This window comes from Mixia osmundae (assembly GCF_000708205.1).
Source record: "Mixia osmundae IAM 14324 unplaced genomic scaffold scaffold_6, whole genome shotgun sequence".
Classification (NCBI taxonomy): Eukaryota; Fungi; Basidiomycota; class Mixiomycetes; order Mixiales; family Mixiaceae; genus Mixia; species Mixia osmundae.
Window position 1 is genome coordinate 894008 of NW_014575558.1, and position 22659 is coordinate 916666.

The 22659-nt window shown below is 55.0% G+C and overlaps 11 protein-coding genes across 11 annotated transcripts; 6 read left to right on the forward strand and 5 right to left on the reverse strand.

Moving 5' to 3' along the window:
• Window positions 1–95: 95 nt before the first annotated feature.
• On the forward strand, window positions 96–3156 carry L969DRAFT_95214 (uncharacterized protein; the record flags this gene model as incomplete). The annotated part of the gene is made up of 12 exons (XM_014712144.1): window positions 96–149; window positions 199–431; window positions 498–613; window positions 674–1000; window positions 1409–1642; window positions 1701–1814; window positions 1871–2005; window positions 2056–2198; window positions 2246–2329; window positions 2381–2487; window positions 2546–3077; window positions 3133–3156. The coding sequence occupies 12 exons, from the start codon at window positions 96–98 to the stop codon at window positions 3154–3156; spliced, it is 2103 nt and encodes a 700-aa protein (XP_014567630.1).
• An 80-nt stretch (window positions 3157–3236) lies between these two features.
• On the reverse strand, window positions 3237–5617 carry L969DRAFT_18141 (uncharacterized protein; the record flags this gene model as incomplete). The annotated part of the gene is made up of 4 exons (XM_014711707.1): window positions 3237–3287; window positions 3336–3795; window positions 3843–3994; window positions 4046–5617. 4 exons carry the CDS (start codon window positions 5615–5617, stop codon window positions 3237–3239), a joined length of 2235 nt encoding a protein of 744 aa, XP_014567193.1.
• A 127-nt stretch (window positions 5618–5744) lies between these two features.
• Window positions 5745–6797, forward strand: L969DRAFT_75987 (uncharacterized protein; the record flags this gene model as incomplete). The annotated part of the gene is made up of 4 exons (XM_014712145.1): window positions 5745–5996; window positions 6063–6175; window positions 6234–6526; window positions 6586–6797. 4 exons carry the CDS (start codon window positions 5745–5747, stop codon window positions 6795–6797), a joined length of 870 nt encoding a protein of 289 aa, XP_014567631.1.
• Window positions 6798–6907: 110 nt separating this feature from the next.
• On the reverse strand, window positions 6908–7932 carry L969DRAFT_49725 (uncharacterized protein; the record flags this gene model as incomplete). The annotated part of the gene is made up of 4 exons (XM_014712146.1): window positions 6908–7033; window positions 7082–7186; window positions 7245–7367; window positions 7426–7932. 4 exons carry the CDS (start codon window positions 7930–7932, stop codon window positions 6908–6910), a joined length of 861 nt encoding a protein of 286 aa, XP_014567632.1.
• Window positions 7933–8110: 178 nt separating this feature from the next.
• On the forward strand, window positions 8111–10171 carry L969DRAFT_95218 (glycosyltransferase family 31 protein; the record flags this gene model as incomplete). Its single annotated transcript, XM_014712147.1, has 4 exons — window positions 8111–8182; window positions 8237–9246; window positions 9304–9435; window positions 9487–10171. 4 exons carry the CDS (start codon window positions 8111–8113, stop codon window positions 10169–10171), a joined length of 1899 nt encoding a protein of 632 aa, XP_014567633.1.
• A 181-nt stretch (window positions 10172–10352) lies between these two features.
• On the forward strand, window positions 10353–12881 carry L969DRAFT_50188 (uncharacterized protein; the record flags this gene model as incomplete). The annotated part of the gene is made up of 3 exons (XM_014712148.1): window positions 10353–10999; window positions 11053–12618; window positions 12656–12881. 3 exons carry the CDS (start codon window positions 10353–10355, stop codon window positions 12879–12881), a joined length of 2439 nt encoding a protein of 812 aa, XP_014567634.1.
• Window positions 12781–14770, reverse strand: L969DRAFT_63513 (uncharacterized protein). The gene is made up of 9 exons (XM_014712149.1): window positions 14653–14770; window positions 14562–14588; window positions 14494–14501; window positions 14249–14440; window positions 14041–14198; window positions 13651–13991; window positions 13584–13597; window positions 13423–13530; window positions 12781–13370 (listed from the first exon to the last, which is right to left on the reverse strand). The coding sequence occupies exons 4-9, from the start codon at window positions 14403–14405 to the stop codon at window positions 12901–12903; spliced, it is 1248 nt and encodes a 415-aa protein (XP_014567635.1). The 5' UTR covers window positions 14406–14440; window positions 14494–14501; window positions 14562–14588; window positions 14653–14770; the 3' UTR covers window positions 12781–12900.
• On the reverse strand, window positions 14556–14865 carry L969DRAFT_30200 (uncharacterized protein; the record flags this gene model as incomplete). Its single annotated transcript, XM_014711730.1, has 2 exons — window positions 14556–14652; window positions 14720–14865. Coding segments are annotated over 2 exons (243 nt in total), but the record flags the coding sequence as incomplete, so codon positions are not given.
• Window positions 14866–16813: 1948 nt separating this feature from the next.
• On the reverse strand, window positions 16814–17601 carry L969DRAFT_95221 (uncharacterized protein; the record flags this gene model as incomplete). The annotated part of the gene is made up of 3 exons (XM_014712150.1): window positions 16814–17028; window positions 17148–17337; window positions 17389–17601. The coding sequence occupies 3 exons, from the start codon at window positions 17599–17601 to the stop codon at window positions 16814–16816; spliced, it is 618 nt and encodes a 205-aa protein (XP_014567636.1).
• Window positions 17602–17748: 147 nt separating this feature from the next.
• Window positions 17749–20324, forward strand: L969DRAFT_95222 (uncharacterized protein; the record flags this gene model as incomplete). Its single annotated transcript, XM_014712151.1, has 9 exons — window positions 17749–17925; window positions 17978–18083; window positions 18148–18269; window positions 18324–18388; window positions 18655–19172; window positions 19225–19395; window positions 19505–19791; window positions 19845–20043; window positions 20104–20324. 9 exons carry the CDS (start codon window positions 17749–17751, stop codon window positions 20322–20324), a joined length of 1866 nt encoding a protein of 621 aa, XP_014567637.1.
• A 710-nt stretch (window positions 20325–21034) lies between these two features.
• L969DRAFT_49961 (uncharacterized protein) lies at window positions 21035–21784 on the forward strand (the record flags this gene model as incomplete). The annotated part of the gene is made up of 3 exons (XM_014712152.1): window positions 21035–21280; window positions 21332–21530; window positions 21579–21784. 3 exons carry the CDS (start codon window positions 21035–21037, stop codon window positions 21782–21784), a joined length of 651 nt encoding a protein of 216 aa, XP_014567638.1.
• Between the last annotated feature and the right edge of the window lie 875 nt (window positions 21785–22659).

Here is a 22659-nt window from a genome sequence, read left to right on the forward strand (position 1 = left end):
TTGCGTCAAATTAGCGCCAGGGCCGTCATCTGTGGCACTTTGATGTCAATCAGATCATTCCATCATTTTCAATTGATTCGCCCGCCTGGCACGCCATGTCGAACACCACCGCCAGGAATGCAGTCTCTATCCACGGCACCAACCCACAGGTACATCATCAGTCTCAGCCTGATGCGAGTGCTGACATGGTCGACGCAGTTCTTGATCGAGACGACGATCCGATACAGGATATGGGACAGCAACTTTTGGAAGGAGCACTGCTTTGCACTCACTGCAGAGTCGATCATCGACCGAGCAGTCGCACTGAACTACATCGGCGGCACATATGGCGCTTCCAAACCGACCGATTTCTTGAGCCTCACCCTCAAAATGCTTCAGATTCAGCCGTCCAAGGAGATTGTGCTCGAGTACTTACGGGCAGAAGAATTCAAGTGAGTCGTCGTCGGCGACAATCTATGCAGCGCAAGCATGTGCAGCACTCATCAGTTCGACCACAGATACCTACGGGCGCTGGCTATTTTCTACATTCGGCTCACTTTCGACGCCATGGAGGTCTACGAGATCCTGGAGCCATTGCTCGAAGACTACAGAAAGCTACGCTATCGCCAACTAGGTCCGTTGCTTCCCCTCTCCTGTGCCTATAAGTTCTTGCTGACCGCAAGAGCACGCGCAGACGGGAGCTATTCCATCATGACCATCGATGCGTTTGTCGACTCGTTGCTCACAGAAGAGCGAGTGTGCGAGATCCAGCTACCCCGATTGACTCTACGGCGAGTATTGGAAGAGACAGAATCCTTGCCGTCGCGCAAGTCCCAACTCGGCAAGGCTATGGCTCTCGATGATCTATCGGATGACGAGGCGCCGCGGAGGAGCCAGTCTGACGAGAGCGATAGATACATATCTCGCAGTCCCACGCCGGAGGAGGACGAAGTCAGGCCGCGCTACGTCTCGCGGACGCCCACCCCAGACGATGACGACGAAGATCGCTACATCTCCCGCAGTCCCACACCCGATACCTAACATTACTGGACATTCGGTCTGTCATTGTGAAGTATGTTGTTGTGATTCATGCATGCTGTCGTGGGAACGCACACGAGCCGAGCACAGAACGTTTACCGCCAGACCGAGGCCAATAGGGTGGCAGCCGAGTGGCGTCGAAAGAAACGCGACAAGGTCAGCGCGTCGCGTGAGGCGCCGCTGTCGAGCCACACCTTGTGAAGCGTACTGTAGACTGCAAGTCTGACTGCTGGCAGCTAGACCGTCATCCTCGTAAGTCCACTACCTTCCGTCTGTCCGAGCCTATCGTGCGGCCACCGGCGACAGCTGCGATAGACCAGCGCGTACCTCGATCAGGCCCCTCGACCGGACGCCCACTCCTTCTCACCAGACCACGAGCCTGACGGGCAAGGACCTGTGCTGACTTGGTGTCTGACATGGCACAGCTCTTCAAAACGACAAACAAGCCTTCCGAGCCGCTCTTTTGACCGTCAAGCCGATCTCGTCATGTCTGCCGATCTAGCGGGATTCGCGGGCGGCAAGACCGCCGACGCATCTCAGCCCATCACCAACACGATAGAGACAACTGATGAAGCCATGGATCAGCCTTCCTCGATGCCCTCCGATATTCGCAAGGCACAGACAGGCAAGTCCTCCTCCTTTCCCATGGTACGCGTCGAGGCTTACACTGGCCAGCTGAGCAGGTCACAAGTCTTCTCTTTCGCTGCACATGCACCATTCTGCTGCTTCGCCGTTTGATGTCGGTTCGAAGATGGACGTCAAAGAGTACAGGAGCCGCAAGGTTGCCCTCTTGACGGGTCAGTCGCGTCCCTTTGTTGAGCTATAGACTTGGCTGATCGAGGGCGTGCGACAGGTATCACTGGTCAAGATGGTTCATACCTGACCGAGCTGCTGCTCGAGAAGGGCTACGAAGTACACGGCATCATCCGTCGATCTTCGAGCTTCAACACCGGCCGTATTGAACACATCTACAAAGATCCTCACGAGAGTACGTCACAACCTTGCGAATTCTGCTTGACCGTGCTCACGGTGCTACAGGACCCAACATGGTCCTGCACTACGGTGATCTGGCTGATACGACCAATTTGGTCTACATCGTCTCCACCGTCAAGCCGACAGAGATTTACAACCTCGCTGCTCAATCTCACGTCAAGGTCTCATTCGACATGGCTGAATATACCGTACCTCTGCGTCCTCGGGTCCATTGCGCAGCTCATGTGCTTTACAGGGTGATGTCGATGGTCTCGGCACATTGCGACTGCTCGACGCCATCCGCACTTGTGGATTGACGAACCACATCCGCTTCTACCAGGTCGGCCGCTTCACTTCTCTCACAAAAGCGTCGCTGATTCCGTGCGGATAGGCCTCTACTTCTGAGCTTTACGGCAAGGTAGTGGAGACACCCCAGACCGAGAAGACGCCCTTCTATCCTCGATCACCGTATGGCGTGGCTAAGCTCTATGCCTTCTGGTTGGTCTTTTGCTGCAGTCAACTCGCCTGAGCTGATGCTTGCTGCGATCGTTCACAGGATCGTCAAGAACTACCGCGAATCCTATGGCATGCACGCATCGAACGGTATTCTCTTCAACCACGAATCGCCACGTCGTGGTCGTACCTTCGTGACGCGGAAGATCTCGCGAGCAGTAGCAGAGATCGTCATCGGCACGCAGGATTGCCTCTACCTCGGCAACCTCGATGCCAAACGTGATTGGGGTCATGCAAAGGATTACGTCGAAGGAATGTGGCGAATGCTCCAACAAGACCAGCCTGATGACTTTGTTCTTGCAACGGGCGAGACCCATCCCGTCAGAGAGTTCGTCGAGAAGGCCTTCAAGCATGGCGGGATCGATATCACTTGGGAAGGCAAGGGCGTCGAGGAAGTGGGCAAGGACAAAAAGACGGGCAAGGTGATTGTGAGAGTTGACCCGATCTACTTCCGACCTGCAGAGGTAGAACTGCTATGGGGTATGCCGACAAAGGCAGAGAAAGAGCTCGGATGGAAGAGGAAGGTCGACTTTGAAGATCTCGTCAAGGAGATGGTCGAAGAAGATCTCAAAGGAGTCCGTCTTCTGTCTCTCCTCTCAAAGTATCGTGCTGACGGATGGGTTTCGATAGGCTCGTGTCGATAATCGCGATTAGATCAGACGTTTGTCCTCCTTCGTATTTCACCAGTCTGTTCGACAGATCTGTCCAATGCATTCAAGCCCTAGTCTCGCATCTCATTGCTCTGCTTCCATGTCTTGCGCGCGCCTCTTCATCGCCGCCGAAAACTGCAGCACCGTCAGCTGGCTCCCCGCGACAAGCAAAAAGTAGCTCACTTTGGTCTGAGCGGCTTCGTGACGAGCGAGCTCGGGCGGAACTTTACTGATGGGTGATTTCGAGATCTCCTGCTTGAGATCGTACATCACTTCGTCATCGTCATTTGTCAAGAAGGTAACAGCGACGCCAGTCCGTCCAGCACGACCGGTTCTTCCGATTCTGTGAACGTAGGATTCGATATTGTTGGCCATTTGGAAATTGATGACGAGTGAGACATCGGGTACATCGATACCTCTTCCTGCCAGATCAGTTGCCACGAGCACAGACATCTCGCCAGAACGTAGAGAAGCGAGCGCTTCTTCTCGCTGGATCTGATTCTTGCCGGAATGTAACGTAGTCGCTCGCCATCCACCCCGGTTGATATCCTTTGCGAGACCGTCGGCCGATTTCTTCTGGTTGACAAAGACGATGACGGGCGGTTGGAACTCGCCACTGTTGAGCAACTCGAGCAACCGATGTCTGTACAGCTCGTGAGCGCATGAGATGACTGAAAGGCAAAGACGCACTTCTTCTTCTCTTCGCCGTGAATGAATTCGACGCGTTGCTCGACGGTATCGACAGCTTGACCGGCTACACCGATGGTGACAATGGCAGGACGACGCAGATAGGCTCTCGCTAGACGTTCGCACGCCGGAGGCATCGTCGCAGAGAACATGACCTGTTCGGAACACGTCAGCAGAGCAGCCGTCACATCGAACAGGGAACGTACTGTCTGACGATAGAGTTGTTGGGGCATGCCCGAGCCAGTATCGTTGAGCCTTTTGAGCATAGCATCTGCTTCCTCTGCTTCCTCTGTATCGGGTTTGATGTTCGAAACGGGCAGCGAGTCGAGTATAAAGTTGAGGACGTCTTCGAAGCCGAGCGAGATCATCCTATCCGCTTCGTCCATGACGACGTAGGTGCACTGGGACAGGACGAGTATGTGCCTCTCGATACAGTCTTTCAATCTGCCAGGCGTGGCGATGACGATCTCGCAGCCGTCCTTCATATTGAACGCTTGCTCTTCTACCGCTCGACCTCCGACAATGCTGACGACTTTGTAGCCCAATTTTGAGGTGAACCGTCGTGCTTCCGATTCGATCTGCTGCGCCAGCTCGCGAGTGGGAGCAAGGATGAGTGCATAGGGACCGAGGTGGGCAGTCTGTTCGGTTATGGGAGGTAAGCGACCGATGTAGGCCAAGGCGGGAATGACGAATGCAGCCGTCTTGCCGGAGCCTGTCTCTGCTATCCCAATGAGATCTCTGTTTTGCAATCCGATCGGTATGGCTTGACGTTGGATAGCAGAAGGATCTTTGTAGCCCATATCGTCAACGATGGCGAGTATGTCCTCCGGTATGGCAGACTCTCGCCAAGAACGTATAGGGAGAGGGATATGGCCACCCCTGGAAGCAATGGAGAAGTCTTCCCTGAAGATTCTCCAGTCTCGCTCCCTCATCTCCTTCAAGGATTTCTGTGACCAGTGTCGTTCGTCCATGATGCCCTTGCCCTCTGTGATCTTCTTGATGCTTGGCCCAGCAAGAGGTTGATCGTCCTGATCGATGGCTCTTGTTCCATGTCTGGTGACGGTAGCAGCAGCCGCAGCGGCGGCTATGGCACCCTCTATACGTTGCTTGTACAGGGGATCGTACTCGTTCGCGCCCGTATCATCATCGCCATTCCAGTCGAACAAGAATTTCTTGTCCTGTCCGCCTTTGAGCCTCTTGCGTTGTTGCGCGCCTGAGCCGTTCGAGCCCGAGCGTGCAGAGGCGACGTTGGCACCCAGATAGCGTGTCGCTAGGAGCGACTTGTCGACTACAGGCAGGCTGTCATCGCCCTTTGTGGTAGAACCGTCTGTAGCCGGAGGACCATCATAGGGCAGATTGGGCGTTTCACGAGATGATTGAGCAGCAAAGGCTCCCCGACCTCTCCCCCTGTACCCGGCCTTTCCCCGTCTGCTGTCCTGCTGCCTCTCTTGAGCAGCTTGTCGTGAGGTCTCTTGACTGGCAGCCAGAGCGGCGGCCAAGCGTTGCTCATGCTTGACTTGGGCTTCACGCTCCTTCTGGCTTGCAAGAGCAGCAGCAGCTGCTGCCTCTCGTGCCGCTAGCTCTTCTCGCTGTCTCTTGGACATGAACTTGGGTTGCTCCTCTGCTGCTCTGGCCGCTGCTTGTCGTTGAAGCAGGCTCTGTACATCAACGGGCTGTTTGCCGTTGGAATTGCCATTGCTGGGTCTGCTCGGGAGAGCGAGTGATGGGCCGTTGGCTCTGGCAGCTGCTTGGGCTGCTGGTGAAGGTATCAGTCCCATCGAGGCGAGTCTGAAGCCGGCTCAATGATGATGATGATGAGGGTGATGAGTCGACTCGACAATTTGCCACGCTGCCTTGCGCCAACTTGTCGGACGCTTGGCGGTCAGTGGGTGGATCAGAGGGGGCATGCCAGGCACTGCACAAGAGCTAGACATCTTACCCAAAGCACCGCTCACATCGAGCCACCCACCCGAACCCAAGCTATCGGGAGCAGGAGCGACGACAGCCCAAGCCGTTCGCCGACTGAGTGTCTCGACCGCCAACGCTTCCTCGCCTGCCAGCATGGCCCCGCCTTCTTCTGAACCCAGCAGTCCTTCTAAATCCAGCAAGGCACACAATCTCAAGGCCTTCGTCGACGATGATCGTCATTTCTCACTCGTCAGGCAAGTCACGCCTCCCTCCCCTCTCGAAACGACAAGGCAAGGCTGATCAGGCCACGTCGAGCGTAGGAACTTCCGACTGGCAGATTGTGTGACGCTCATGAATGGCGTCTGTGGATCGCTCAGCTTGTTCGAGTCTGCCAATTGGCTCCTCACGGGCGACTACAACCATCTCTGGTTCGTTCTGCCTCCTCATTCACGCGCGTCTTGTACCTGACCCGGAGGGGTTGGTCAGGGCTGCCTTGACTCTACCTGCCGCCGGAATGGTGTTCGATCTGTTCGATGGCAAAGTAGCAAGATGGCGTAACGAAGCCTCCATGCTCGGTCAGGAACTGGACAGTCTGGCAGACTCCATCTCGTTTGGCGTCGCTCCCGCTTTCTGCGCATTCTCAATCGGTCTACGAACGCCCGGTGATATCTTCATCCTCTGCGGTTTCATCTGTTCGGGCATCGCAAGACTGGCGAGGTTCAATGCCACCGTTGCGCTCATACCCAAAGACAAGAAAGGCAAATCTCGCTACTTTGAAGGTGAGCATGACCCAACTTTTCACGTCAAAAGGCCAGGTGTGAACTGAACGGTCTGCTAGGTCTGCCGATACCGAGTACGCTGATGCTCGTCGCGGGAATGGGATATCTCGTCAAGCACAACAAGATCGAAGGACCTCTCAAGCTCGGCTCAGGTCTACCGGGCGGTCTGATCAGACCGTTACAAGAAGCCGGTCTGGAAGTTCACTGGGCGTCTCTCATCTTCATTCTCTGGGGGACACTCATGGTCTCCAAATCGCTTCATGTCCCGTGAGTGATTCTGTCGTTCTGCTTGGCTTGACCGTTGCTCAAAGTCTGGAATGACAGGAAACCATGATGAACTCTGGGGTTGTACTGTTGCAATGTCTTCTACAGCTACCGTGATCACTCTTGCTGCTGCTTGCGAAGAGATGCGACGTCCATAGCTGTTGAGCCCTCGGGTGTACCGAGGATATCGAGCGAAGAGATCAACGTCGTATCCTCATTGCCCTGATTGCTGGACACGAAGATCTGACGCTGACTAAGCGTACTGTCCCTATCAGAGCAAAGGGAACACACCGAGAGATGGGTGACATTGGCGAATCTGACAAAGCGGAGTTCGATCTCTTCCTTGCCCGAGGCTTGCGCTTCTGTCAACTCGATCGATTGTGCTCCCTCTTCGTTCTGACACAGATTCGACCCATCAGCATATCTCACAGCTGATGAGGTAGCATTGCCGTACTTCGGCATCATCGAAACCGAGCTCGGGTCGATTGACAAAGAGTTTGATCTCCTTTGGCGCTTTGCTCGCATGCTCACTTGCAGTCGTCAGCTTGATCGCTCTGATCTTTGTCGTACGTGTCATCTGCTCGCCCTGATCAGATACGACGATTCCTACAGGGGTTGAGCGAGAAAAGACTGACTGGAAGGTGGAGGAGAAGCTGTTCGTCTGCATCCGATTCGATGTATCTATCCTTTTCTCTCGCAACGAACGATCGTAGCGAGCACTTTGTGTCGATATTGAGACAGCTCGCTTGACCCGCATCGATGTTACTCATCAGAGAATCCGCACTGCCCGATCCGGAAGCAGAAGGTCCAGCAGCAGCAGTAGCGAGAGCAGCCTTGATAGCGCTCTCCAGACCGGCCCTGTCTGCTCCTCTGACCGTCGACAGCGTCGCGCCATGACGCGTGATCACAAAGGTCGGCATTGCGCTCACTCTGAAGGCTTGTGCAAGCGTCCGGTTGGCATCGACGTCGCATTTTGTGAAGATGGCCAGAGGGTACTGATGGGCGAGTTGCTGGTAGGCGGGTGCGATCATCTTGCACGGTCCACACCATGTAGCATGGAAATCGATGATGATGACCGAATCGCTCTTGCTCCGCACGAGATTGTCGTAGGCTTCCTTTGTGGGGAGTAGCGTGATGGACATGTTCGACCGCTGCCAATCGACCTACCTTGGGCCGGCCACTCCACCCAGCCTCGTCAACTCGCCGCTTCCACTTTGACTTGTCGCGTCAGACGGCCAAAACCAGAGCGGATCCCCCGTCGGTCGTCAGCCTCGGCCTAGGGCTCTACCTGACGAGCTCGAGCGAGGCGACGGATGCGACATGTCGATATCGCATCGCCCCTCGTCCATCGAGCTCAAGCGGCCCTCGCTCGCCGTACCACTGACAGGACGAGTACGTCACATTGACTAGATTGGCATCCCGTCAGTGAGCTCAATCGTCTCGCAGGGGTCGACGAGTCCCAGTCGCAGCTCGCGCAGCTCACCCAGTAGCTCGCACCGTACGCTCTCGTTCGATGTGTCAGCACTGGACGGACGACCTTACTCGCCTTCGCCCTACCGCAAGAGATTCTCTTCTGTCCTCTTTCATCTGCCAGGCCGGCGCTTCACCACCAAGCGAGGCGCAATCACACTCGGCATCATACTGGCGTTCATCTGGATCGAATATGTCTTCTTCGGACCACCTCGCGTGCTCTCGGATGCGGACACGAGCGGTGACAGTCCGTGGGCCTGGCCACAAGCATTCAGAGATCTGAGCAATATGCCGCCCCGGTTGCAACAGTGGCTCCCGACCAGTCAAGGCGCGAGCAGTCCAACGTATCCTGGAGACCTGCGTGAGAGAGGAGTAGTACTCCAGCCACTGATCTCCAATGCCAAGAGCGTACTCGAACCGACAGATCAGTCTACACCTGTACCCATACGGATACACCGACTACAGATCGTGCCCCAGCCCATGCGAGAGTCTCTACCGCCCGATCTCCATCTCAACAGGATAGCCACCGGACCGGCAGCTGTTTCCCTGAGCGAACACATCGCTTCTGGGCCTTATGAGAAAACGACAGAAGTCTACGATCTGAGAATGCGACCCAAGAGGGTAGCTCTGCCGCACGATGCGCCAAGCAACGAAGACATGGTCCTCGGTATCACGACCAACATCGCTCGAGCACTGACATTTGTACCACTCTGGTCTTACTGGCTCTCGTCCAACACGCCCTACAACACAGGCGAACGGCCACCGCTCTGTATGATCACTCTACAGGACACGCCCGACGAACGCAAACGAGAGCCAGAACTTGCAGAAGCGCTCCAGACAGCAGCGATAGAGTGTCAGATCAATTGGATGAGCGGCCGTGCAGGTACGCGCAAACGATTCGCCTTTCTCACGCTTCATGCTGCGAGAGCCTATCGAGATACGTATCCCGATCGAGGAACGCCGAAATACGTCGTGATCGGTGACGAGTGAGCCTCTTTGCGTACCGGTGGGAGAGCAATTTGAGCTGATAGGATGATGGGTAGTGATACAATGTGGGTCGATTGGCGCGCGCTCAGACGGATGCTCGCTTCACACGATCCCGACCACCCTGCCCTTCTCGCCTCGATCACGGAAGCACAATGGCGTTCGGAAGCCTGGGGTGCCTTTGCATACGGGTGCGTCGTTATCTACATCGCAAGAGCGCTCTGCTGACGGGCTCCGTGCAGGGGCGGCGGCATCGTCTCCACGCGAGCGTTGGTCGACCTGCTGGAACCAATGTGGGACGCCTGTTACGCTTCGATAGAAGGCATCGAGCCTGCAGGTGGCGATTCTCAGCTCACCATCTGTGCAGCTCGTGCAATGGGTCTAGAAGCCAAAGCGGGCATCCACGGCATCCCAAGAGAAGCAATCACGTTTGAAGACGGACTACGTCAGGCCGATCTCACTGTCAATTGTGCTGGCTTCTACCAAGCCGGTCTACAATTTCTCACTCTTCATCACTTTGCCAGCGCTCCTTACTGTCGACCTTTCCTAGACGATTGGGACCCCATGCAGTCCATGCGAGTCACCTTGGAAGCTGCAAGATTAGTGGGAGGAGATATGCTTTTCTACCGCGAGCTGTTCGATGCAGGACGACAGCTACTCGTACTCGGTCATTCGCTCACGATTTACGATACCCCACTGACGGTAGAGGATATGGCTTATATGGAACGCACTTACAACGAACCTTCTCGCTTCGACGAACGAGATCCCATACCTGAAAAGTCAGACACGACGAAGCAGGGCAAGAAGACGTATTACCTTGCTGCTGTCGAATCCGATCCAGATACCGGTAGAGCCATCTTTGACTATGTCGATTCACGCGGAATGGTCGTCTCGATCACTCTCAGACCGCCCAAGATAGCTCACTAGCTCTGCCTGCTCTGTGCTTTGTTGTTGTATCTTTATTGTATTGCATCATCGCTACATCACACCATGGGATCGTGAGAGGCCAGCCAGCTCTCGCGACTGCAAAGCCGAGCGGCGGGGCACTGTCGTTGCGTATTTTTGCGCGTCATACGAACCTTCGACGAAGTATAGAAACACCATTGAGATGGGCCAGAACGGCTCAGCAGTGAGCCAAGCTGATGGCTTGGTCACTGAAACGACATCGCAACTGATCGAAGAGCCTGCTCATGCTCTTTCAGCGACGCAAAAGGGAGTTGTCGAAGACGACGAAAGCATGCCAACGAATGATGCAATTGATGATCCTGCAGCAAGCCCAGAGCCTGCTGCGTCTCTAAATGCACCAGCAGACCAGCCGGTAGCATCTACAAGTCATTCATCAGCAGCTCCGGTCTCGGTTGCCATCTCGACTGACTCGGCAAAACCCAAAGAGGATGATCTGCCAGCTGATCTTGCCCACATCATCTCTGAGCGTTTCGACGAGCCCGACAAGTATGGCGATTTGCCCTTGGGTTCAGGAACGACCGAACGATTGCCTAGTGTACAAGAGACCCTCCAAGTGATTCGGTCGACATACAAGATCAATGCAGAGCCAGACACAGATGAGGTACCAGCTGAGGAACCTGGCGCAGAGCCAAGCACGGCTGCTACTGCTCGTCTCGAGACCGAACTTGCGCATCTGGAGCATCTACTCAGAGGGACCGAGGCCGAGCTTGGTGCACGTATCGAATCAGTCACGCTACCTACAGTTGTGGCGCGCAAAGGGAAATCCAGCAGAAGCCGGAATTCCTCCGCGTCAGCCTTTCTGTTTCATGATTCAATGGTGACTGCTGACACGCGGATAGCAGATCATCGTCAGGTCGTTCTTGGAGCAGGTCATCTTCATCCGAAGCGTCCTCTTCTTCTTCGTCCGCCTCTTCGTCGGACGACGAATTTGCGCCAAGGCAGGCAAAACGCGCCAGGACCTCTGCATCCGCTTTGGTTGACGACGATGACGAGGAAGAGATGTCAGGCGGAGTGCTGAAGACGCAGAACGAAGATATTGCGCCGCTCGTCCAGATGCCCTCGATCGAATACCTACCGAGTCATGTGCATACCCAACCACTGGGGATCGTCGAGAGCGTCATCGGTAGCGTTGTCGTCGTGCGAGGCGCTGCTCAACAGAAGCCAGTGACCGGAGTTGCGAGCCTACGGGACAGTGTACCTCAGGTACCTGATTCCGGCACCCTTGTACTCGTCGCGCCCAAAGATCAACAGACCGAACCTGGCTATCGCGTCGCTGGCAGTATCTTTGAGACTTTTGGATCGGTCGTGTCGCCTTATTACGCCATACGATTGCCGAGCGCATCTCATCCCAATATCGCTTTGCTCGCCGTTGGAACGAACGTCAGCTACTCGCCCGAACGAGATTATGCCAGCATGGTCTTTACGCGCGATCTACAGTCATTGCCGAAAGGGTCAGATGCGAGCAATATCTGGGATGAAGAAGCTGGCGATGGTGAAGTCGAGTTCAGTGATGACGAGGCCGAGGCTCAGTATAAAGCGGCAATCAAGAGGAGGAAACAGGGCCCAAACGGTCGACAGAACTCAAGAGCGGCTTCACAGTCCTCTGCGACGTCGTACGGATCCCGGAGAAGCGTCTTGCCAGATCCGGGCGAGCGCTCAGCAGAGTTTGACGAAGGCTACACCATGCTGTCCCGGCCTTTACAAGCGAATCCATCTTCGCATCATTCTGATCCGATGCGCGAAAGTCCCACGTCACGTCAATATCAGCGCAATGGCGCCGTGCAACCTATTGTGCCTGCGCCATCTGCTGCCGGTCTACCGATGCGCCCGCCCGTTTCTATACCCGCTGCTCTGTCTGATGCTGAGCTCAGTGCGCCCATGTCTGCCGATCGCGTCCAGCTAGGCCAGGCGACCTCGAGCCTGGTAAGAGGTCGAGGAAATACTCGCGGCCGTGAAAGAGGTGCAAGGCAGTCTAGAGGCGGTCGTCCACCCTCATACGAACGCCCTCCAGCGCAGTCAACGCCTACTTGGCCCTCTCCCGTGATGCAGACGGAAATGCATAGTATGAGCAGTGGACCTGTTCGTCCCATGTTCACACAACCGATGGCTCAGACAAGCTACGCGCCAGTCAGTCCGTCTCCAGCTGCAATGGTATCGCCCGTTGCACCTTACTCACCTTATGTCCCGCCACCGTACGCTGTTCCTTACGGCAGTTTGCCCTACTCCGGTCTGGCTCAATCGATCTCGTCTACAAGTCCGTACTACGATCCTTCACAATATGCCAATTCGGCACCGATCAACGGGCGAGCGAGGAGTATGTCTTATACGCCTCTTCAGCCTCCGCAGGCGTCCGGCTCTTACAACATGAAATGGACCAACAAGGCCGCGAAGAAGGATGCGAAGGAGTAGTATAGCTCGGAGTTTTGCTTACGACTGCTGTTGAAGCAAGGTTGCAGTGTCTCGCTATAGATTGCTGATGCGGACGATGAGGCTCGCAAAAGTGATGACAAGCGTTGGCGCGAAGGCAAGAAGGGCTCGTGTAAGCGCAAGCACAAGTCCAATGGTCAAGCAGAGGCAGAAGAGGCAGGACAGACTGATCAGGAATGAGCAGTCAGCCGGATGTACCGTAATGAATGTCTGCATTGCGAGCTACAGAGCGAAAAGTCCATAAAAGTGTGCGTGAAGCGTTATTAGCACAAGAGTGCCATGATGCCGATCAGGCCTGTCGCTACAGTGGCAGTGATCAGGAGAGGCGAGACGCCGGCTTTAGCGGCCGCGCCAGTGGTCGATGTCGATCCGGTACCGCTGCTGCCGGTGTTTGAGCTCGATGAGCTCGACGTGCCCATCGTTGCCGTGGCGGTGGCCTGAGCAGAGCTAGCAGAGGATCGCGTGGCCGCGACGGATGAGGCGCTAGCGGCGCTTGCAGCGCTGGCGGACGAGGCAGACGCAGCACTGGCGCTGCTGGAGGATGCTGCGGCCGACGCGGCAGCCGTGAAGATGAGTGAGCTCGTGAGCGTCTGACAATTCGACGACGACGGCAGGACGGGCGTGAACGGGATCGTGCTGATAGCTCCGAGCGATTCGGCTGGCTGAGTGTAAGTCATCGTTTGTCCGTCAGATACGTAGACGCCCGGTGGAAGTTGGTTGTCGGACTCGCAGGCTGCGCGTCCGCGTCAGCTAATGTCGCCAATGGAGAGAAGGATAGAGAGAACATAGGAACTCATTCTGAGGATACTGTGCGATGCAGTTATACGCTGCGCCGATGCGGTCGTAGATGTGATTGCAGAGCGAGGCGTCGTTGCTTGAGGCCGGGTTGCATGCTGTCGAGTTTTTCAAGTTAGCCCGGATACCCAACAGATTCGATTTGACACGCCTTTGAAACAGAAGCTGCCCAAACGAACGCGCGTTAGCGCAATACAGATGCAAGGGAGTGAACGAGCCTATTTGACCCCACGAAATTGTGGTACTCGATGACCTGTATGAAGGCATTGTTGTTGCTGGTGTTGCTAAAAGCTTGTGAAAAGACGAGGCCACCAAGGGGATTGCCACGTTGGTCGGCCCCATGTGGGTCGAGCTCGCCACCGGTGTCGTTCGCTGCCATATCGATGAGTGTCTGATCGAACGTGCCAGTGATCTGAATGTAGTCTGGTGCCGTGAGGAACTGGATGCCTTTGATGGCACCATCTGGAATGATGCGCGTGCCGCGGCCAGGTTTGGTGCACCATGCGACCATCTCGCCCTCGTCGTCTGCGACCAGCGAATTAGGCGTTGGCGGTCCCCACTGCCACACACGTATCAGCACGGGATCTGGTAAAGGCGACAGGACTGACCAGACAGAAATCATCGACGGAAGTCATGAAAGCAGTTTGGCACATCGAGCTGGGGCCTTCTGTCGTCGAATTGCAGAGATTGTAGCCGGTTTGGATGCCTCTGGGACCGTCGGAGACGTCGACCATGTAGGGCACACCTCCGGGATAGGTGAAACGCTCTGCGACAAGTCTCAATGATATAATATAGACACGCCCGAAGGAGACGTACTATCGGTGAGGATGGTACCAGAGGCAGCTTCTGCGGAAGCGGATGAAGAGAGTTGAGCTGAATTGAGTGAGCTAGATTGAGCGTGAGCGTGATGCGATGTGGCGAGTACGAGCAAGGCTGTGGTGGCGCTGGCCATGATGGAACGTTGACCGGTCATAGTGATTGTGGGTGCTCTATAGGAGATGCGTGGCCCTGATCAGACTAGGATGAGCTCCTTTGTCGACCGGCGAGCAGTGTTGACTGACAATGAAATCTGCCCAACGCCAAGATCGACTAAGCCTGGCAGTCTCTGCAAAATGCCGAGAGAACTCACACGAAGTAGGATGACAGTCAGATGTGACTGCAGGTCGACCAGTCGCAGATCAGACGGGTTGAAAAGCCAGTTGAGCGAGCGATCCACTTGCCTGTCGAGGCACGTCAATCGAATCAGCTTGGCAGCACGAGGCTAGCGTCGCGCTTGGATCGATGTACCTTGTGGTGTAGCTGATGCTGTCTACACTCTCCTGCACACTAACTCCAGTCTGTTGATGGTCGGACGATGCGCAGTCGACAAGATTCTGCTGGGCGGTACTCCTCGCGATTTGCACGCGCGCGACTTTTCGACTATTTTTGGGCATTCCGGAGACGGGGCGGAGATCGTGCATACACTGCCTCTTCCTCGAACGACAAGCTAGCCCGGTCTGTTCTACTGCTTTGATACCGTCGCGTCAGCCGCATCGTCTCCATCGGCATATGTGTCAGAAGTATATGTCAGGCGTTGCGCTTGCTTGGTCCCTTCCGACATAGTAGCTGGCAGGAGCGCTGCTCGTAAAGTTCTACATCAGATGTGGGCTCTCCGGCGGGCGGCTCCTGCGTCGTTGACGACACTCGCTGTGGCTCGGCACCGCCAGCAAGTCGCGTCCTGAGTTGTGCAACAGGGATCAAAACATGTACAATGCAAATGACTCAAGCCGTACCGGAACTACAAATTCGCGGTTCAGTGTCAGCAGATTGGTCCTGCCAATCGTTCTACATCGGGCCTTTGTCCATTCTGGCTTAGCCTCATCCTAAAGAGGGCACAACCTTCAGCAAGTATTCTCACATGCACTATGCACAATGTCTTTTGTGTCAGTCGTTATCAACATATACTGCCGCCTGACGCTCGCGTCTTCTACATTCTGCAAGCGAACAGATCGTGCGACACATTCACTCGATGTGGCTAAACGCCCATTTGACGGTTCTCCACACCACAGAGCAGCGCGACAGCAGAATGCTGACTTTAGAGACACCGTATCACGACAATGACGCGGTACATAGGTACAGGCTAATCATACCGGCATTTCTCATTCTCCCGTCTGCTAGCGTTTGAAACGTTGCAGCTTGCCATGCGACCCTGCAAAGGCAGTACCTCACACGTTCCCGTGTATTGCGGCTCGTCGAAAAAGTCTTTGCAAGTCTTGCCGTCAAAGCGAGGCACGATTTTGTCCGGTTCAGAGCCACAAGCGACGCCGACCGCCAGACTTTCGCGCTCGAATTTGCCTATTCGTGCATCGTCAGGATTGCATCGCTTTCACAGGCTTTGCGAACCTGAAAGTGGCAGTACGATTCCTGTGAATGCAAGTTGTGCCGTGCAACAAGCGCTCACAATGGGTGCGGCTATGCAAGAAGAGATCAGCTCCGTCGAATCTGTCTCTCGTGGATATACCGTAGCCGCTCATGATGGTCGGGTGCTCTTCATAACTTCCGCCAGTCAGCTTTCGGACGCCAGTGATACCTATCTCAAGTTTGGTCGGATCGAGCGAAAGCAGATGGAACGTGCAACCGATCGGTTCAGAATCCCTCGTTCCAGGCTGTTGTACACACGAGATGAGCTAAATCACACCAAGCTTGGCGAAAACATTTACTGTACACTCTGCGCCCAGTAGATCCCTTCCGACGACTACTTTGACCAGAGTGCGTTTGTGCAGCAATTGGAGGTCGTAGCTCAGCACGCCCACTCTGCCAGAGCATCGGAGCCAGCAATCTGACATCTTGATGCACGTGTACCGAAAGCCATCGGGCAATGCAGCCACAGATGACAAGACGCTCGTGATCAGTACGAAGGGCCAGCGCATGCCTTGATCGTCCACGTTCCAAGGCTACCATAACAGTCCAACCTAGGGACAGAACAGTCCAACCTAGGGACAGAATGCAACTCGTCGCTCTGTGATGCTTCATGAGACATGTTGGTCTCGCGCATCTGTCGTCTTGGCGGCGCTCACTTTTCTACCCGCAACAATCTGCTGTCAAAGCTTTTCTTCAAGCTCCAGGCTCCTGACATGCTGGTCGAGTTGCGCCAAGCTGCTTGGTCTCGCACAAGCGCCAGACCTGCGGCTCGCTTTTGATCGGTTTCTTGCGCTAGGCTGTGTCTCTATTTGTCGTGTCCGGCGTCGAATGGAAACCGGGGCCCATCCGCACTGGCCTAGTGGTCCCTCGATTGCAGAGCATAATCGAATGGGAGGTCACGATCGCCAAAAGAGTCCATCCAGAGTTTGATGCGCCGGAAGATGGAATTACGATCAAAACAGCGCGGTACATAGGCACAGACTAATCGTATCGACATCTTTCGTTCTCCCGTTTGCTCGCGTTCAACACGTTGCAGCTGCCCATTCGACCCGGCACGAGCTGTATTTCGCAAGTACCTACGTACTGCGGCTCGTCGAAAAAGTCCTTGCAAGTCTTTCCATCGAAATACGGCACGACTTCGTCTGCTTTGGAGCCACAAGCGACACCGACTGCTGTCGCTTCACGCTGGAAGATGCCTTATCTATGCGTCAGCCTATCTTCGCCCGCTCTGATCACACGGACCCGAAAGTGGCAATACGACTCCTGTGAAGGCAAGCTGTGCCTTGCAGCAAGTGCTGACGATAGGTGCGGCTACATGACATGTAATCAGCTCCGTCGAACATGCCTGTGGAGAGTATACCCAAGCCGCTGATGATGGTTGGCTCCTGCGCGTCATGTCCGCCTATCATATCTCGTACGCCGGTGATTCCTATTTCCAATTTCGCCGGATCGAATGAAAGGAGGTGGAACGTGCAAGCGATCTGGTCGGATGTCTTGGTTCCTGGCTACATGGCAAATTAGATCAGCACATCTCCGTTCGGTCTGCGCAAACGCACTAGACACTCTGCGCTTTGCAAGTTCGGCTTGACGAGCACCTTGACCATGGTGCGCTGATGCATCAACTGAAGGTTGTAGGCAAGCAGTCCCACTTGGCCAGAGCAGCGGAGCCAGCAATCGGACATCTTGATGCACGTATGTTTGAATCCATCGGGCAGTGCCACCGCAACCACTGCAAGGAAGCCAGCGACTACGCTCACAGACCAGCGCATGTTCTGGGCGTTCCTGTTCGCAGTTCTCATGGCATTGACTCCCGTACGACGATCAGACGCAATGCGTCACTCTGTGATGCATCATGACACATACTATTCTTGCGCATCCGTCGTCTTGGCGGCGCTCACTTTTCTACGCGCAACAACATGCTCGGAAAGCTCCTGTTCGCGCTTGGTGCTCTCGCGGTAGCGTGCTCGCCCGTCAAGTATGAGAAACGCCTCGTCACCGGGGAGCATACGGCCACGCTCGAATTCACGCTCCCATACGACGTTCCGATCATATTTGGCACGCTGGGCTTCACCATTACGGTTGATCCTAATAACGTACGCTGATGGCAATGCGGACGCGCCCTTAAACCCGACTGACATACCGCAGCATGCATTTCTCGATCAGTTCTCGGGCACAAGCAGTGCATCTACCTGGCACGCCTCGCTTGACTACACCGAGCCGACTCTGTTTGGCGAGTGGAATGCCTTTACGCGCAAGTCCTGTCCCTCTCGTGATAGACACTCGGACTGATTGTCCGACCATTTCCTGTCCTGCAGTTTACGGCAGGGTGTATGGCAGAATGTTCAGCTTCCGACTCGGTCTGCTCATTGGCCCCGGCAGTTATTCGGATGAGCGTTATGCATTGAAATCCCCGATGTACAACGGCTCGCCGATCAGTGTAAGTGCACCCACCACTTGCTTATATTGCCGTTGTTGACCGTCGAGATCACAGATGAATTCGCCCATGCTGAGAATCGATGGCTATCGCGTCGATACCGTCTTCTGGATTCCTCAGGAGTAATCGGGTTCGCAGCGCAGCTATGCCATATCAGTCGCAAGTCTACTGCTGGGCAGTCGCTCTGCGCGCGCAGGTGTTGTGTTTGCGCAGCTAATAGAGACCTTTCCCCCTCAAACGAGCACCTATCTTCAAGTCAGTACGAGGCAACGCTGCAAAACGTCGCGCCTCTCCTGAGATAAATTTGAGCTGTCGCTGCAGCCAGTGTCCAAACGCCACTGTTGCACCATCAAAGCTTCTCTCTAGGCTTCCAACCTTGACTCTCTAGTCAGCTTACGCCCGGCTCCTTGTTTCGCACGATAGCCAAATCGGGTTTCTCGCTTTCCATCGCTTTCTCGCGCCAAGCAATGTCTCTGTTTGTCGTGCTCTGGCTCTTTGTCATTGCGCCTACCTTGATCGAAGCTCCCAATCGACATCCAACTCGCTATGTCTGCATTGGCATGTCCGGCTGCCCAGCAGAATGCGCAGGAGACTATGACGCCGGGATCACGACGATACCTTTTACCGCTCGAGCGCCGCATCGGAACACGTTGATCAAAGTGCGCATGGCGGATCGACAAAGTGCACCTATCGTCGATTGCAAGCTCAATCCACCCAATCAACAGCTACCGGCGCCTAGCTGTACTGGCATAGTCACCCTCCGGTTGCCAAGTACAATTCAATGGGAGGTCATGATCGTCAAAGGAGCGTATACTCAGTTCGATGCGCCGGATGATATACGACTGGCGATGAATGCTTGCTGTGCTGTCGTACGTGACTATCAGTTCAAATACATCTGGACGACAAGTGGGTATTACTCAGAGCTCTGTTCCCATCGAATTGCTCATGCGTAATCCAGGTGAGATCCCGTTCGGACGACCGCGAACCCAAGTCGTCTGTTCCGGAAACGATCGTCCAGTCGCAGGCACGGACAAGCACTGCCGAGACTACTTCGCCAGCTTTTCGGCGACTCCTTGTGTGCCGTCACACGACTGCGTTTACACGAAGGAGTTTTACTCGAAAGAACAGTGTCAATGGCGAGGACGGGCGATCTCTAGTTGACTATGACGCCTCAATGCAGAGAGATGAGCGTTTGGTGGTACTGACGTTGCACGCGTCAGGTTGCCACGCTGAGATAGTCTTTAGCTCCTCTCGTGTCCGATACGCCGCAGAAGCTCTTCATGTGGTCTCGCGAGAGAAGATGAATCGCATCCTCTGGCTTGCGCTGGTCGCCTGTGTTGCCAGCAAGAACCTGGCAGAGTTTTGCATTGCGGTCGCTTCATGTGCCATCAAGTGCGAGGGCGAATTTGAGGCTGGTCTTCCCTGGCCAAGCAGCTATACTTCTACCAGCGTCATCGACAAGACCATGTTCCGCATTCGTCTGACACAAGCGAACAGAAGAGGGTTGCCCGCAGTGTCGTGCCTCGTGAGTTTCCTCAAGCAGCAGGCTCGATGACTTGCGCTAAAGATGACGGATAGTCAGAGTCTGGGCAGCCTTGGACTCCTGAGTGTATGGGCCGGCCAAGAATGTACCTCGATATATGGGACGTCACGGCTCACTACGCTCCTATGGACGCCCAGGTGGAAGTAGAGAGCAAGAACGGGATCGCCGAGGAGATGGCTCGCCAATGTTGTCACCTCGTCTGGTCCACCGCTTTCGCATTCGCATTCAACTCACGTGCGACCTCACTTGCTTCATTGTCGACGGTTGGCTGATCTGCGATCGCGCTGATTGTAGGCGATCATGAGATCAAGTCTCCTGTGCTCAAATTGCGATGTGAGGGATCTCAGAAGAAGGTCTTTCTGTGGACTTGCGCTGAGATGTTTCCTACGATGATTGACTCGGCCGAATGCAGCCCATCCGAGAACACATGTGCGCCCATGATGACCAGGTCATCCAGAGCCGCAGGCGGCTGCGTTTGGCCGCAGTCCCCGGAGGGACCCAGTCCGCAAGAGTAGTCATGCATCGATCTGGCCAGGACAACGACGCTTCATGTCACAAAGGGTGCGAACACGGCGCTACGAGCTCGTGAAGTGCTGCAGAGCTCATGAAACCTCGAGAATGAGACTGTCGCTGTTTTGCGCCATTGGCCCCAGTTGCTGAGAGGCTATTGATGCAGTCCTTGGTTCCCACTGGGTTTCCATGCCTCTCGCAACAGAAATGAGTCCCAGATCAGGTTTGGTCGCGCCTACTGGCGCCTGCTGTTCGACAGCTAGGCCGAGGAGCGACAAGGCTCCCTTTCCCCGGAGGTTCAAGTATGGGCGCTTGCGTTCGCTTCAATGAAGATGCTGCATATCAACGAGGCGAACGATGCATGGGGAGTTGGGACAGCGATTGTCGGCTGTAGCCGATGAAATTCGGGACGTCGTTTACTGAGCGCGATGCGTGAATAGTGCTTCAGCCTGCGACGACATTACCCCGCAGATTTATCATACGCCTGCGAGCATGATCCTCTCCTCCGCGACAGCTTTATTCGACAATGCATCAGGACCGGCTCCATGTAATCTGCTGATACGTCGCTCGTAGCCAAGAATGCGAGCTGAAGCGCTAGCGTGCTAGCGACCAGTCACCCGGAGAGGTGCTGTTGTCGCGATAGGAGACGGTCTCGGACATCGTCAACCCTCCTCTCGATTCTGTTTGCGCCAATTGGTCAGACCTTGGCGTCAACATGCTTCGTATGCTCGCGACACTCATAGCACTGTCGGTCGGTGTTACGGCCCAAGTTCTTGACAACAAGTCGTCCGGCTTTTGTCTGGCAGTGCCAGCTTGTTCTGTCACCTGCACGGGGTCTTTCGATCGTATCGGCGTGCCCTACGCGAGCCCTTACAAGACGACCAGCGTCATCGACAATTCGATGTTCAGGATCCGTCTGAACAGGGTGACCGCTCGCGGCGTTCCGTACGCATCCTGTACAGTCAGGACGTTCCCTTCGATACGAACGTGCACGCGCTCATGACACATGCAGAAAGAACCGGATCAGCCGTGGACACCCGCTTGCCTCGGCGAGCCAGAACCGGATGGAAGTGACCTTTGGAAAGTGAGACTTCAGGAAGACTTTGGTCAGGTGATGAAGGCGGAGAGCGATAACGGGATCGTCGAAGAGATGCTTCGCAACTGCTGCACGCTCGTTTGGTCGGTAAAGACAGAGTTCTACTTCAATGCTCGTAAGTTGATGGAAGTTCGAGCACGTCGCATCTCAAATGTGTTCGCAGGCACTTTCGGTCACACGCCGCCCTTGTTCAGCTTGATCTGCAGGGGTTCATCTGAAAAGATATCCCTCTGGAAGTGCTCGGACATGTTTCCTGTCTCGGACCCAGACCCCATCTGCAGAGCGGTTGAGGGCACCTGTGCTCCCATGCTTGGCACGAGGAAAAAGCAATGCAAATGGCCGGTGTCTGTGTCTCCTCAGATACAGTAGCAGCCAAGCATGCATTCTTTCGAGAGCAAACAAGATGACGAGCTCGCACCAAGGCGGCTACGAGAGTAACAGCTGGAGGCATATCTAATTGCAGTGTTCATGCCAAACTCGATTAGTGATACTGCGCGATGAGATAAGCGACTGCAGCATCATCTGAGCCGACAAGGCTCGAAAGGCATATCGCCGTCTGCAGGGAAGCAGCTTTTTAAGACAATCAGCTCGCGGGTAGAACTGCGACGATTCGGGTCGCATACGACTGCGAACTCAGGCCGAAACTTCAGGGGTATGGCTGTGAATGCCATTCTGAGCTCGTATGTAACGCCGACAGAAGATCATCCGGATGTATCACCAGGAACCTGGCAGAATGATGGCCAGAGTAGCGTTGATCGATCGATTCATTGTGATTTGTCGAATCGACGCCTTCCAATAAAGAACCCTCTGCCGGAATGCTTCGTCCCCGCGCCCGGCAGCAAGGTGAGAGCTTTTACCTGACCCTCAACGTTAGCGGAATGCATGAAGCAGCGTGCAGCATGCGAGGGCCTGTTGTTCTCGCTGTTTCGGAAGATGCAGTTGAAATATGCCGATGGGGCTCCTTCCACTTGCGTGTGTCTCACGTCCGCAGCAGCCCTCTAATGAGCTCGCAAGCTCGTACAGAAGTGATTTGTTCGTTCATGGCAAATGCACGCGTGCATCTTGACCATTGATAAGTGTGGTGCCAAATCGCTCATTGATAGGATGCACAATGGCCGGTATGGACATGCATGTGCAAAGAGCGAGATAGTGCATCTGATGCGTATGGATAAGGCAGCGATGATGAAAGGTGGTGTGACCAAGTTTTGGCCGGAGCAGATGAGGATTTATTGTTGTTTAAAGAG